This window comes from Bos indicus x Bos taurus, chromosome 7, assembly GCF_003369695.1.
Source record: "Bos indicus x Bos taurus breed Angus x Brahman F1 hybrid chromosome 7, Bos_hybrid_MaternalHap_v2.0, whole genome shotgun sequence".
Lineage (NCBI taxonomy): Eukaryota > Metazoa > Chordata > Mammalia > Artiodactyla > Bovidae > Bos > Bos indicus x Bos taurus.
The window spans coordinates 103656237-103670848 of record NC_040082.1 but is presented as its reverse complement, the minus strand read 5'-3'; the positions used below and the strand labels follow the sequence as shown (position 1 = coordinate 103670848).

The 14612-nt window shown below is 54.5% G+C and overlaps 1 protein-coding gene across 1 annotated transcript in view; it reads right to left on the bottom strand.

The window, feature by feature from the left end:
- Positions 1 to 2589: 2589 nt before the first annotated feature.
- AP1M1 (adaptor related protein complex 1 subunit mu 1) overlaps positions 2590 to 14612 on the bottom strand; it is a 29725-nt gene continuing 17702 nt past the window's right edge. Inside the window, exons 6-12 of the mRNA XM_027548096.1 lie at positions 10978 to 11104; positions 10114 to 10256; positions 9600 to 9671; positions 8836 to 8994; positions 4269 to 4394; positions 3592 to 3667; positions 2590 to 3422 (exon numbers count right to left, since the gene is read on the bottom strand). Coding sequence (XP_027403897.1) covers positions 3400 to 3422; positions 3592 to 3667; positions 4269 to 4394; positions 8836 to 8994; positions 9600 to 9671; positions 10114 to 10256; positions 10978 to 11104 — 726 coding nt within the window. The 3' untranslated portion in view covers positions 2590 to 3399. The remainder of the gene's footprint in view (positions 3423 to 3591; positions 3668 to 4268; positions 4395 to 8835; positions 8995 to 9599; positions 9672 to 10113; positions 10257 to 10977; positions 11105 to 14612) is intronic.

Genomic DNA, 14612 nt, shown 5'->3' with positions numbered 1-14612 from the left:
CTAAGAATTCTTAGAAATTTGTGAAAACTTTTTCAGGGTCTATCACATTTTTTTTTTTTTTGCCTGAGGTCTGTTTGGTCTGATATCAATGTAACTACATGAGGTTTATCTTGGTAAGTTAGCATCTTTTTACTTTTAACTGTGCTGTGTACTTATGTTTTAGGCGTGTATTTCATAAACGGGCTTCCCAGGTGGCGCTAGTGGTGAAGAACCCGCCTGCCACAGCAGGAGACAAAAGAGACATGGGTTTGACCCCTGGGTCGGGAAGATCCCCTGGAGGAGAAAATGACAACCGACTCCAGTATTCTTGCCTGGAGAATCCCATGGACAGAGGAGCCCAGCGGGCTACAGTCCATGCGGTCACAGAGTCAGACACGACTGAAGTGACTCAGCACGTATTTCATAAACAAGGTATAGCTGGATTTGGGATTTTAGTTCAGTCTCTTTAACAGTATCTTAAACTAGCAGATGTGCATCATTTACATTTATGTGTATGACTCCTAATGTTTGGACTTATTTTTACAATCTTACTTTTAGTTTCTATGGCACAAAATGAAAAGTTGTAGTGGAGTTTTTACTTTTTGGCCACGCTGGGTGGCATGTGGGATCTTAGTTCCCTGACCAGGGATAAACCCGTGCCCCCTGCATTCCTGCATTGTAAGTGTGGAATCTTAACCACTGGACCACCAGGGAAACCTCACGTGGTGCAGTTCTAAGTGCTGTTTATCATTAAAAGATTCTTAGGACACTTGCATTTATTCTGATTTTCCTATGCTTCTTTCTCCTGTTGGTTCGTTAAAATTTTTAAATCCTTTCCCAACCACTGGTTTGAGCGTTATACGTGGATACATAGCTGTTTTAGACTTTAGTCCATCTTCCTCCCAAACAGTATAAAGATGTTGGGAGCCACTGATGCCAACCTCCTATCTCCTCTATTTTGCAGGATGCTGTGCAGAATTTTAGTTGTACCTTAGATTACTACTCAGACATTACTCGTTCAATATTATGACTGCTTTATATATAGTCAACAATAGTTTAGATATTCCCAATGGCTTCCAAGCATTTTCAGCATTCCTTGTCTCTTTCCTTCCTCGTGCATTGAATCTCCTTTTTAAAAATAATTTTATAGACTTTTGGCTGTGCTGGGTCTTCGCTGCTGTGAGAGGGCTTTTCTCCAGTTTCGGAGAGTGGAGGTTACTCTGCGTTGCAGTAAGCAGGCTTCTCGTTGCGGCGGCTTTTCTCATTGCGAAGCATGGGCTCCACAGCACACCGCCTTCAGTGGTTCCGTTCCGGAGCTCTAGAGCACAGGCTCAGCAGTTGTGGTGCATGGGCTTAGTTGCTCCGCAGCATGTGGGATCTTCCCAGATCAGAGATCGAAACTGCGTCTCTTGCAATGGCAAGTGGATTCTCTACTACCGAGCCACCCGGGAAGCCTTTGAATCTCCCTGATGTACACACATTGCTTCACTGAGGGTCGTTACTGCTGAATGTTTCATCTTCTTTTGCAGCTTAGCCGGGCACAGAATTGGTTGTCAAGATTGGTCATCTTCTCTGAGCAATCTGAGCATTGTTGCCATCATGAAGCCAGCTCTCAGCCTGTTTTTTTCTTCTTTCTTTTTTGTGTTCTGTGTTTTTAATCTTCTTTGCATTGCTTTTATATGCTTCACTGAGTGTCTGATATTTTGTGTTTTGACTGTGATATTTCTTAGTTATAGACTTAGGTTTATTGATCCTGATTTGGGCTCACTGGTTTCCTGAATCTGAGAATTTAAAGATTTTCATTCATCTGGGGAAATTCTGGCCACTGTCTCTTTGTACGCTGTGGCTCCCCAGGGTCTTCTGGAGGGGGCCGCCAGGGCTTGCTGCAGATGCGGGCATGGCAGTGAGGGGTGGGGCATCAGGGGCGCCTATAAGGGCTTTGGCCTGAGCCCTGGGCCAGGGCAGTGTCCTTTCCTCCATGTGGTGGATGACCAAGACTCCACTCGGGCTGATGCCCACCAGACCTCCAAGGGGGAGCTGGGTGATATGGGAGAGGGAAAGGAAAACATAGCCCCTGGAGGCAGGAACGGGCAGGCCTGTGACTGCAGTGGGCAGACAAGCTGTCTTCTGCCCACGCCCCTGCCGAGACCCCCCTTTATGGGCCAGGCAGCAGTCCTCAGGCTCCAGGGCACGTATGAATCACATGCAGAGCCTGTGAGCCGGTCTCCTGGCCCCATCTCCAGAGACTGCCTCGGCAGGTAAAGGAGGGCGCCTGTGAACCTGCGTGTGCAGGGGGATGCTGATGCTGCTGGCAGCAGGACCACACACTCGAGGAAGCCCCGGGCTGGGGAGGGGAGCGGGCTGCTGGTGGCCCGAGAGCTGAGGGCTGTAACAGTCATCTCAGACGAGATGGAAAAGTCTGCCCGTGTGCCCTCCCCTCTGCAGCCCCTCTGGGAGGCCCCTGGGCAGTGGCTCTGCTCGCTCATTGCCTGGTCCCGTCTTCCCCAGGGGATGTAGGGGTCCCAGGAACTGGTGCCACACCCAGGTTGGTGTGAGCCCGCCCCTCTCCCGGGCACCCAGGAATCAGCACAACGCTGCACCAGAAGGGAAGCATGTTTAACCGATGGAGTTTAATGTATTCATGACACAAACACGGACCAGGTTGGGGCGGTGGTGTCCAAACACAGATGGGGATTGCCTGGGACCCCCACCCTCTGAGGCTGGGGGCCCACGCCGGACCCCTCTTCCCCTGGTGGGACAAACACTGATGTGGCTGAGTGACAGCATCATGTGGCACGGGCTGGCCCTGAGAAGGCGTCTCTATTCAAAGCTCCAGACCAGGAGCCTCCAGTCGAAGTGCCAGGCGCTGGGAGGGCGACCCGGTGTCAGCCTCACTGGGGAGGAGGGTGAGGAAGAGGAAGCCTGTCCTCGCTAAGCGCTGCCTGAGAGCTTCAGGATGGGGGAGGGAGGCGCAGACGATGAGGATCACGTACACAGCGACGGCCCGAGACAAAATCTAGGAATGCTCGATAAACCCACAACGTTCAACACAATGGCAACACGACGGCAGCCCTGCCAGCCCGGCCAAAGAGCGGTCTGGGCAGCGCTTCCCAATCTTTTTGTGACTGGGAGCTGAACAGCACAGAGGCTGTATTTGACCTCTGGAGGGAAAGATGCCTTTCGTTCCCCCCAAACTGACTTAGGGGCTGAGAGACAAGACCTCTTGAAGATGAGCCTCTTCTGGGAAAAGGGGACTTGGGAGGTGAGAGCGGCGGTGGCAGAGCAGGTGCACCTGGAGGAGGGTCCCCTGGGTGGAGCCTGGAGGGGCGCCGGGGTCCAGGGGAGCCCCTCCTTCTGGCAGGCTGGGCAGGCGCTTCCACCAGGAGCCCCCATGCTGGGAGCGCGGGCCACGACGGCCCTTCACTGGGTCCGGAGCTGGTAATCTAGAAAGAGGGAGGGGGGCGTCCATTGTCTGCTCTGACCCTAGAGGAGGGGCCGCCCCACCTGCCCTGGCCCTGGGGTTGCTCCCTGAGCACCACCCTGGGGACAGTGGCACCCCCACCAGGGGCCTTTTCAGCATCCCCCACCTGCCCATGGGCAAGTCGCGCGTACCTCCATTCTGAGTGATGTAACGAACCCACGGTAAGGCCTGGTAGCCACTCTTCTCGATGATCTTCAGGTAGCGCACCTGCGGCACAGGTATCAGGGCCCTAAGCATGCACACGCCACCCCCGCTCCTGGCTGCCCACTGAGTCATTCCTCCCGGGGCTGGGCTGAGACCGAGAGGGCCAGGGAGAGACGAAGCACCTTAGTCTGTATCACACTCAGGCTGAGGGAGGGTGCAGATGCTTCTAGAAGGTGTGGCAAAGAGCCAGATGTGCACTCGCAGGCATGACCCTCTAGCAGATTCCTAGAGAAGGGGCCAATCCCAGGGTTTTCAGCCCCATACAGGGCTTCCGTGGAGGTACCCAGGAAAATGGGCCCCACGGTGGCAAGTGTGTGAACAATAGTTTTGGGGGCTGAATGCATCTCTGAGCTTGGAGCACAGGTCAGGTCTGAGAAGACCACTGCGGGCCTCTTTCCATCAGGGCCAGGCTGCCCACGGAGATGGGCAGGGCTGGGGAGCAGCTTGGAGCCCCGGGACAAGTCAGCTAGCGCCCTTTGCTAACCGGCTGCACTGGTGTCTGTCACCTTTAACCCTCTGAACCTGGACTGATGCCTGGTCCCTGAGAGCCCCACTGGGCCGTCCATGCCTGCTTCGGGGCCCCGGCAGCCCTGGTGGCACGTACCTGGATGCCAGAGGTAGTGAAGTAGGGGATCTCGAACTTGACGCTGATCGGGGGCTTGCCCTCCTTGTCCTCTGCCTCCACGCTGGGCAGGCCAAAGTGGGCCCGCATCAGGTACTCCTTACCGCCCTGGGGGAGCAGACCACAGAGGAGATGGTCAGGCGGAGACCCTGGCAGGTTCATCCAACAGCTGCCCCTGGAGGATGCCAGGCTGCGGGCCTGGCCAATGAGTCCCTTCCTGCATGGTCTGTGGTCACTCAGGGCCTCGGCTCCTGCAACACACTCACACCCACACCAGCCCTGCTGGGGAAAATTAGTCCTCTAATTCTGAGGATGAAGAGAAACTTCTACAAGTTCCCAGGCACAGAAGCCTAGTTGTGTCAAGGAAAAGAACACTAGGCCTTGGGGAAGAAGAAGGGACAGGAAGAGCGAGCACTGGCAGGGGGCGACAGGGCTGCCTGGGACTGATGAGCTGGCCCTAGGTCTTCCCCTGGAAGGGAAAGGCTCTGGTCCGGGGAGCTGAACAATGACTCCAGAGATGGGACTTGTAGTGGGGGAAGGAATGGCTTCCCTGCTGGTGCAGTGGTAAAGAATCCACCTGCCAATGCAGGAGATGCTGGTTCGATCCCTGGATCAGGAAGATCCCCTGGAGAAGGAAATGGCCACCCACTCCAGCATTCTTGCCTGGGAAATCCCATGGACAGGGGAGCCTAGCAGGCTACAGTCCACGGGGTTGCAAAGAATCGGACACGACTCAGAGACTGAACTCTCAGCCGTGAGGGGTCAGGAGTCCTGGCCTGGTTGTCCCAGGGCCTGGTGAGTAACACAGAACTGCAGGGAGCAGTAGGAAATGCAGCTCCCATCACACCAGGACACAGAGGGTTTTGATCCTCAGGCCTTTGGCAACATGAGTCACTGCTGACCAGGGCTGCCTTTGCATGGCCTCGGCAGAGCAGCACAGAGCTCTGCCTCCCCAGTGCTCAGCCCCCCCTTCCAGGGATGAAGTGAGTGGTCAGGATCTGCTCATCAGTGCAGGCGTGTGGACTCTGCCTGACTTGGTGCTGTGTGCTCAGTGAAGATTCTGGGACAAGGGGAGAATAACGCAGTCTCAGCAACAGACAAAGCAGGGCTTCCCTGGTGGCTCAGTGGTAAAGAGCGCTTGCCAACGCAGGAGACACAGAATCGATCCCTGATCTGGGAAGATCCCACAGGCTGTGGAGCAACTAAGCCCATGCTCCACAGCTGGGGAACCTGTGCCCTACAGCCGAGGAACCGCAACTACTGAGCCCACACACCCTAGACCTGTGCTCCACGACAAGAGGAGCCACCGCAATGAGAAGCCCAGCACCACAACTGGAGAGTGGCCCCTGTTCCTGTTTACCGAAACTAGGGGAAAGTCCACGCAGCAGCAGACCCAGCACAGCCCCAAATAAATAAAATTATGTAAAAAAATAGACAAAGCAGGCAGCAAAGGAATAAAACCAGCTGCATCAGCCTGTGCATGAAACAATAACCAGACCAAAAACCTCAGCTTTATAAAAACCAAGAGGAAAATGAAAGCAAAAGAATATGCAGAGGTGGGCCCTCCCCGGCGGGCGGGTGGCAGAAGTCTGCAAGCCTACCTTTGTCAGTCATGTCCATGTAAATGGCTTTAATTTCCTCTGTTAATGAGACTTGGAGACTGGCTCACAGACCAAAACCCATCTCTCCACTGTAAAAGCAGAGTCAGAAAGACGAAACCAGTAGAAAGAATGGGTGAAGGCATGCTGGCTAAAGTCAAACAAAGCAGAGCAGGGCTGGGCTTCCCTGCAGTCCAGTGGTTCAGAATCTGCTGACCAATGCAGGAGACAGATTTGATCCCTGTTGACGATCTCACATGCTGCAAGGCAACTGAGCCAATGCGCCACAACTGCTGAGCCCACATTCTACAGCCTGCAAGCTGCAACTGAACTACTGAAGCCTGTGCTCTGCAACAGGAGAGAAGCCCCTGCAATGAGAGCCTATGCACAGCAACTAGAGGGTAGCCTTCACTCACCATAATTAAAGAAAGCCCGTGCATAGCAATGAAGACCCAGCGCAACCAAAAATGTTTTTAAAAAAGATTAAAAAAAAAAAAAAAAGCACAGCAGGACTGCTGCCACAGGGGAGAATTAAGGGCAAAGAATTCCAGGTGCAGAGGACAACTGTTCACAGCCCGAAAGGCTGCTGTCCTACAAATCCACAGGGAAGACACAGTAGTTATGAGTGTCTATGCACCAGGTAACACGCACAACTTCTGTGAAGCAGATGCTACGAGAGAGGAGACAGGAACCAGAGGAAGGCAGAGCTGGCCCAGCTCTCGGTGTGGCTGATGCCGTCACGGCATCATAGCAGACCTCACGGTGCTCGTGTCAAGTTCTCTACCCCAGTTACAGAGGCCTTGTCTTCTCAAGTACATGTGGGATATTCACAAACTTTGACCTTATATTAACACACAATGAATACTTCAATACATCTTATAAGCAGAATAGCATGAATAACCTTTTCTAACCTCAGTGCACCAAACTCAAAGTGAAGATAAAATGGAAAAGAAAAGTCCCTTTGACCAGAAAAACAGAAAACAAACAAAACGAAAAAATACTCATTCGATTACAGAATTTCTAGATAATAGTACCAAATATCACATGCCCGTTCTATGGGTTATATAGCTAAGGCAGGGTTCAGAAGAATATCTGTGGTTTAAATATTTATATCAATACAAATTTTAAAAGAAAATAATAAAATTTTTAAAACTTGAAAATCAGGACAAAGGATGAAGAAATTAAAGACTTATAAAACTGAAAAATATGACAAACAAACTAAAAAGAGAATCTGGAAAAAAAATAGACAAACCACTAGGTAACCTTATCAAGGAAAAGAAGTAACAAAAATGCAAAATAAGATATAACAAGGGAGAAGTCACTGTCATAAGAGAAGGGGAAAAAGAAACTCCTTTCTACAACTCTGTGTAGGCAAATTTGAAAACCTGGTTAGGATGGATAATTTTGTAGGAAAATAAAAATTTACCCAAACTGACTCCAACAGAAATAGAAACTTGAAATGGCCTAATTTCCACAGATGAGTTAGAAAGAGTATCAGAGAGACAGATGGCCATACACAGCCAAATCTATCAATCCCCTCAAGGCCAGATGATCTCAGGGCCACTTTAAAGCTGTTCTGCAGCATGGAAGAGGGAGACCAAAAAAACTATGAAACAGGTACAACATTGACACCTGAGATAGAGGTACCAAAAGAAAGGTCAATCTCAGTCATGAATCTCAATGTAAAAATACTACATACAATGTTAACCAACAGCATTAATGGCACATCAAAGAGAAGACGTATCATGATCAACTGGAGTTTGCCAGAATGCAAGGACGGTTCAAGACCCATCCTGTGTTAATATCTGAACTTACAGACACTGAAGAGGCATTTGGCTACATTTGTTGCCCTTTTGTGCTAAAAACACAGCAAAGCAGAACTGGAATAAATTGCAGCCCAAAGCAGCAAGACACTGAAAAAGGGAAACCCTAGCAGTTCCGGTTGGAGGCAAAGCCAGGAGGCTGCTCTCTACCACCACTTATAGGCATGGAGACAGCAATGGAAGCAGGGAGATGCCAGGAGTCATAAGGTGGCCAAGAATAGGAGAGGAAAAGGGGTAACTGCAACTGCCGCAAACATATGAAAGAATATCTAAGAACCCAAGAGAACTGAAAAAAAACTACCACAATCAGAAAAGATTACAAAGCGAAAATAGTCCAGAGGCAAGGCTGAAAGACAAGCACCAAACCAAGGAAAAGCCTCTGCAACTGCTGTCAGAGAAAAGTGCTCACCTGGCCCAGACAACCACCAAACTAAGGAAAAGCCTTTGCAACTGCATCAGAGAAAAGTACTCACCTGGCCCGTGTGCAAACAGCTTTTGGAAACCAACAAGAAAGTGACCAAACTTGACAGAAAAGTGAGCAAAAGGACAGCTACTACAGTTTCCAGAGCAAGGAACACAAACGGCCCCGAGACAAAGGGAAAAGGCACCGCGTCTTTTTACCATGAGGAACGTGCAGTCCGTGCAGCCTCATTCCTGCCTTCCAGTCCCTGGGCACTCTGCCCACAAACCCAGACTCAAGAGCTCGAAATCCTGAACACCAGCCAGGCGGCCATGCCAGCTTGTGGGTCGGGCAGCAGGTGCTCTATGTTCCTGGAGCTGGTGCTGCTCTGCCCCCAAGGCAGGCAGTCTGTGCCCCTGGAGGCAAGCTGAGTTCCAAACAGGAGCGGCAGGCAGAGAAAGAAGGGCAACGGGAGGGTGGGGCGGGGGTGCTAACCTGACTCTGGAGACAGGCGGGTGCACGCATGAGACGAAGGTGGAACACCCCCACCCCACCCGCCCCTGTTCTCCACCCACCCTCCCTTCTGAGCCTCCCTGAAGCTGCAGGCAGGGATCCCGGCTGTGGGCTTGAGGGGCCCACACTGGTCAGGCTGCCACGCTGCGTGGGACCCAGGGAGCAGGCGGGTGTGGGTGAGGGTCTGGGGGGTGCCCTGCCGAGAGGGTGCTCACCGGGAAGGACTTGATGGACCAAACGATCTCACTGTTCTCGGGCACCCACTTGACGCTCCCCACTGTCGTCTTGAACTTGGGTGAGTCGGCATCGTTGGGCACAGGGATGTGGATTTCCACATTGTTGGCTGTTGATCGCCGCTTGAACTGGCTCTTGGCCTGGAGATGAGGCAGTGGGGCCAAGGGTGAGGAGGGTGAAGGTGAGACAGCCCAGCTCACACTCAGCCTGCTCCCCAAGGGCCACAAACCCCTTAGCCTGGCCTGTGGGATTCCCCCAGCCTCTCCTGCCCTCTGAGGTTTTCTTTAAGCTCAACTTTGGAAGGTAACCTCTACCCGCCTGTCTCCTCAGCCTTTGGGGCTTCCCATCCTTCTCTGCGGTCCTGGCCTCCGGGGACAATGTCTGCGTCACCCGGACTGGCCTGGGATGGATGAAGTCACTGGGTGGCAGATGTGTGCCACCTGGACACTCAGTCACAGCCTGCTTCCACGGTGGCAGCACCTAGGACCTGGGGTGTGTGTCCCGTGTCCCAGGCCCACTCTCGGTGAGCTCACAGGGAGACAACATGGATGGCAGCCACAGGTTCAGCCCCGGGGCAGGGCTCACAAGAGCCCCCGTGTGCCCCCAGTTCTGCGTTAGGACCCTGTGTCAAAGGCGCTAGACAGGCCAGAGATTCTGGAAAGCCAGTACCATGCGGGGCCACCCACGTCCCCCTCTCTTACGCCCTGCACATCCGGCTGACGCTGCGTGCAGGATGCACACGCACCTTGATCATGTACTCGATGCGGCTGTGGGAATGCTTTTCAATCACGGACTCGATCCAGATTAAGGGCTTGACCTGTCGGGGAGAGGGAACACGGTGCTCTCGCCTAGTTGTTTTACAAAGCTCCCTTTCACAGAGGGGAAACAGGGCAAGTGACCACTGGGCCTGGTGTGAGCCCAGCACCGGGGCTCTTGGGAGAATCCAAGCCGGTGCCAGGATGGGTCAGAACAGAGAGAGAATGCAGAAAGCATCACAGAGGACACTCTGGGGCGCTGCTGGGGAAAGGGGGCAATGGCGCAAAGGGTCTGACCTCCTCAAAGTTCGGAGCCTCGTGTTGACAAGCAGGCTCCTTGGAGCCCGGCTGCCCCTGGGGCACTGTGCCCGTCCCACGGATCACCTCACAGACCCGAGACTCACCATGGAGGCGGCGGCTCCCACCCAGCAGGGAAGGGGGGCGCTGCCGGGGCGAGGCGGGGGTGGGAGCCTGGGGCCCAGGCGCTGGCGACTGTGCACTCACGTGCGTGTTGAGGCGGTAGGACATGAGCTCGAACTCGCCGTCGGGCGGGATGAAGGAGATGGTGCGGTCGTTCTCAAAGCGCGAGAGCCGCACGCACTGGTGGAACTTCACGTCCTCCAGCTCCACGGACTTGCTTTTGCCACCTGCAGGGAATGGGGGTGTGAGGGCGTGACAGGCAGACCCTGGGTCCCCAGGGCCACTCTCTCAGCAATGGTGCCCCTCTGTCTGACTCGGGGTCCCCTGAGGGCCCTGGGCCTGTAGTCCCTGGGATCCCATCTCAGTTTCTCGGCCCAGAGAGGCTGAGGGTCGGGCCCAGTCCTGCGAGGGGAGCTGCTCTGCTGGGTGGATGTCTGAGAGACCCTCACGAGCGCTACTGCTGATGTAACTATGACAACCTTCCTGTGGGTGGGAGGGGAGGCTGGAGGTCAAGCTTGGGAACACCAGAGCCCCAGCAGCCCTGGGCTTCTGAGGCCATCCCAGGCTGCCACTCCACAAAGCATTATACCCAAGCCAGGCAGGGCGAGCTTGAGCCGCTGTTGTGGTTTCTGCACAGCCCAGCCCCAACGCCAGGGGTGAGGACAGAAACTGGGCCCAGGAGGAGACGAGCCCTGCAGTCCCTGCAGGAGGGCAGGGCTGAGGACCTTCTGTGTGACCACCGAGGTGCCCATCTGCACGTGTGGCCTGAGAGGCGACACGGGGACTGGACTGGAGGATTTTTCACTCCCTCGTGTCCTCCAGGCCCAGGCGTTAGCTGACCAGTTTTCACCATTGTAAACAACGCGACAATGTTTCTAAGGCAATATGCCTAAGGTGAACTTGTTGACCACTCAGGTGGACGCTCCCGGGCCTGGGCGGGGTACTCACGGCCCGTGTTGTCGAAGAGGACCTTGTCGTTGAGCCCCAGGCGCAGCTCAGGCATGCCGGACAGGAAGACGCGCATCTTGATGGAGCCTACGATCTCACTGCGCAGGACGTTCCCGTTGGCACTGACCTGGGGGGTCCGGGGGCCGGGGGTGAGGGGAGGCCCCATTCCAGCGGCCACTGTCCCTCACCACGCTGTGTGACCCTCCCAGCCAATCCCACTAGCGAAGCCCTTCTCTGTCCCCTGGCTGAGGAGGCAGTGTCAGGGCAGACCTGGAAGGCAGACACCCGTGGGCCCTGCCCTCTAGGTCTCAGGCCACAGCAGGCTCCTCCCTCTTGGATGGGCCAGCTGATGCTGTGCCTGGAATCCTTTTGGGGGCTCTTTCACACACTGACCCCTCTGAGGTGCCCTAGGATGCCCAGGGCAGACCTGGTGGCTGGAGGCTGTGTGCTTGGCTGGCCTGGGCAGGGATTCTATCAGTGTCTGCTCATCTACTGGGCTCTGTGAGCTTTTCTCAGAGCAGAGCGGACTCACTTTCCGGAAATCTACTTCTTCATGGGCCAGGTGAGGCTACTTTATGTTCTAGGTGAGCCTAGGGCTTGTTGACGATGGAGCTGCCTGGGTCCTGCTCCCAGGGCTGCTCTGAGGTCTGATGCAAAGTAACAATTACACTTAAGCAAATACAATCCCAGCTCTAACACTGCCTGGGCAGTTCCTCCTTGACCGGGAGGGGCAGAGACTCGGGCGACTTTTAACTCCTGTGCAGACTGGAAGGCATCTGAGAGTGCAACTGAAAATCACAGCACACAGGAAACAGCCTTGTGGACACAGCCGGGGAAAGAAAGGGTGGGATGAATGAGACGGCACACAGAAGGGAAACATACACCACCGTATAGAAAATGGACAGCCGGTGGGAACCTGCTGCATGACGCAGGGAGCACAACCCAGCGCTCTGTGACAACCTAGAGGGGTGGGTCCTATGGCTGATCCACAGGTATGCACATGTATGGCAGAAACCATCACAGTACTGTAAATCAATTATCCTTCAGTTAAAAATACATACATTTTTATAAATAAATGGAATAAACATCACAGCAGGACGATGGGTAAACCCGGGGGGTGTCTGGAGGGAGCCGGGCTGCTGCAGCACATCTCCACGGCCCATTTTAGAGATGAGGACACTGAGGCACGGAGCAGCTGGCAGAGGTTCTGGGGCCGCAGCCCAGCCCGCCACCCCAGAGTGCCCTTCTGTGAGGATGCCACATCCACACCGGCAAGCAAAGCAAACTCAGAGCCCTAGGGCCACACGGGCCACTCCTTGGAGGCCCTGACTCCCTGATTTCTGCGGAGAAGCAGGAAAATCTGTTCAGTCTTTAACTCAAATATCTGGAAGTGCCGTGGACAGGCATGGGAGACCTTCACCTCTGAGGGAAGTGACTCAGAAAAAGGCACAAAACAGCACGGGAGGCCCTGCCACCTCCCGTCACTCACCACGCTCTGACCTCGCTGGCCTCCCGCTGTCCTTGCCTCAGCAGGCAGCGCGTGACCTGACCCCCATCTGCCTGCCCGTCCACCTCCGTCCACACCCTGGTGAGGAGTCGGGTCGGGCTGCTCACTGCGGGGTCCAGCGTGAGGACGGTGCCTGGGCAGCGTGCACTCGTGAGTCCGTGCAGACATGGCCCCTCACCCCTGAGCTCTGGGCAGCTGGCACGCCACCGCCTTACTCTGCGGGTTCTCAGTGCTCCCCCCAACTGTCCTGAGTTCTCCTTCTCTGGGGGGCTATCCCCCCTGGGGGAGGGGGTACTGTGCAGCCCTCTAGAGCTGAACGATGGCAAAGGAGGCTTGGGAAGTGGAGACAAAAGCCATGCAGCCTTTAAGGCCAATGCTGGCCGTGACAGGCGGCCCAAAGTCGGCGCCATCCCAGGGCAAGCGTGGAAGAGCCGAGTGTCAGCAATACGGCTGCTAATTATACCTGTAGAACCAGATTTTCAGAATCTGGAGGCCAGTGTTGATTTTGGAGGCCGCCAGCTCTGCCGTCAGACTCAGGAAGGTGTGCTCTAACATGCCTGGGATGCCCACACTGCCTCGTGTTGCCCCTTGTATGAGAGGACAGGGCTCCCTGGACGGTGCCAAGTGTGCGGACACAGGGGCTGGGGCAGCCCGGAGCTCCCAGCGCTCTCCTGGGCAGCTGCTTACAAACTGCTCCCTGGGATTTGCTTCTCCACCTCAGGACACCTGAGAACATGTCTGGGCTCAGTAAATGATCCAGATGAAGGTCCTCCGGCAGGAGGGGAGTGCAGTGAGCCACTGTCGCCTCAAGGCTTAGAAAATAAAGATGGGAGATACATTTACATGCAGTCCACTGGAAGAATTTTTTGGAAAGTGTCTCACTCAGGAATTCCACGCCTGGGCACTCAGCCCTCCAGAGATCCTGCCCAGGTAAGGGAGATGCCCAAACACACATGAGGATGAGCAATCATGCTCATTTCTGCACTGGTTGGAACAGCCAAAAATGGGCAAACCTAAGTAGCCCATGTGACGGGTTTGGCCCAGTCTGCCCTGGTTTGCCCAAGTACTGGGAGTGGAGGTCGTCTGTGTGGAGACAGGCAGGCTGCAAGTGAGATGGAATTGGCTCACATCACCCGTTCTCTGCCACCGACCACAGCTATAAAATCTGGGCAGGGCGTTTCCCTGATGGCTCAGTGGTAAAGAATCCACCTGCCAATGCAGGAGACGCAGGGTTGACCCTTGATCTAGGAAGATCCCACATCATCCCTTAGTTGCAGAGCAACTAAGCCCATACGCCACAACTGCTGAGCCTGGGAACTGTGACTATTCAAGCCCACACACCCTAGAACCTGTGCCCCACGACAAGAGAAGCCACTGCAGTGAAACGCCCGTGCGCTGCAACTAGAGAACAGCCCAAGCATTAACACAGACACAGCACGTTAATTAATTAAATAAAGTTAAAAATCAGCAACAACAAAAAACCTGGGCAGAATGCATGGGCAACTATTGGGAGACCAAAAAGGCGGATCCAGAAGAGCTGGCCGGACGGGCAGTGTCTCCCGCCCGCCGTGACGTGAAGGTGCAGCAGAGGCCTGGGAGTGGAAGTGAGCAGTGGGGTGTAGCCAGAGCTTGCAGAAGCCTCTAGTTCTGACTCCAGGGCCGGAAGGGGAACTCCTGCCGCTCAGAGGGAATACGGAAATCCCCCGTTTCTCCCCCCTTTCAGTTTTCTCACGGCTGTCTGGGGCCCAGGCAACTGAGCTGCTTTTCCAGGGGTGGGGGTGCTAAACCTAGGATTCCAGCCCAAGTGCAGACCAGCACAAGAGGAGGCATCTAGAGCCCTAAGTTTTTGGCTACAGACCCAAGAAAGGAAGGCCCAGGCAGCCAGAGAGCACAGGTATACAGCAGACAGTGAGAGGTTCAGGAGAGCAACCTCAGGAAGTTGTTTATGTCTCCAGACCTCTCTAGAACCAGGTGTGCACAGACAAGATCCTACGGCCAAAGGCCTTGAGAACCAAACTGTTCCCAGGCCCAGATGGACCGCTGGACGCTGCATATTTGGAACAGATGCAAAAGCAAAGGGCACAAAGGCTCTGAAAACTGAACTGACACTCATGGCTCATAGACTGAA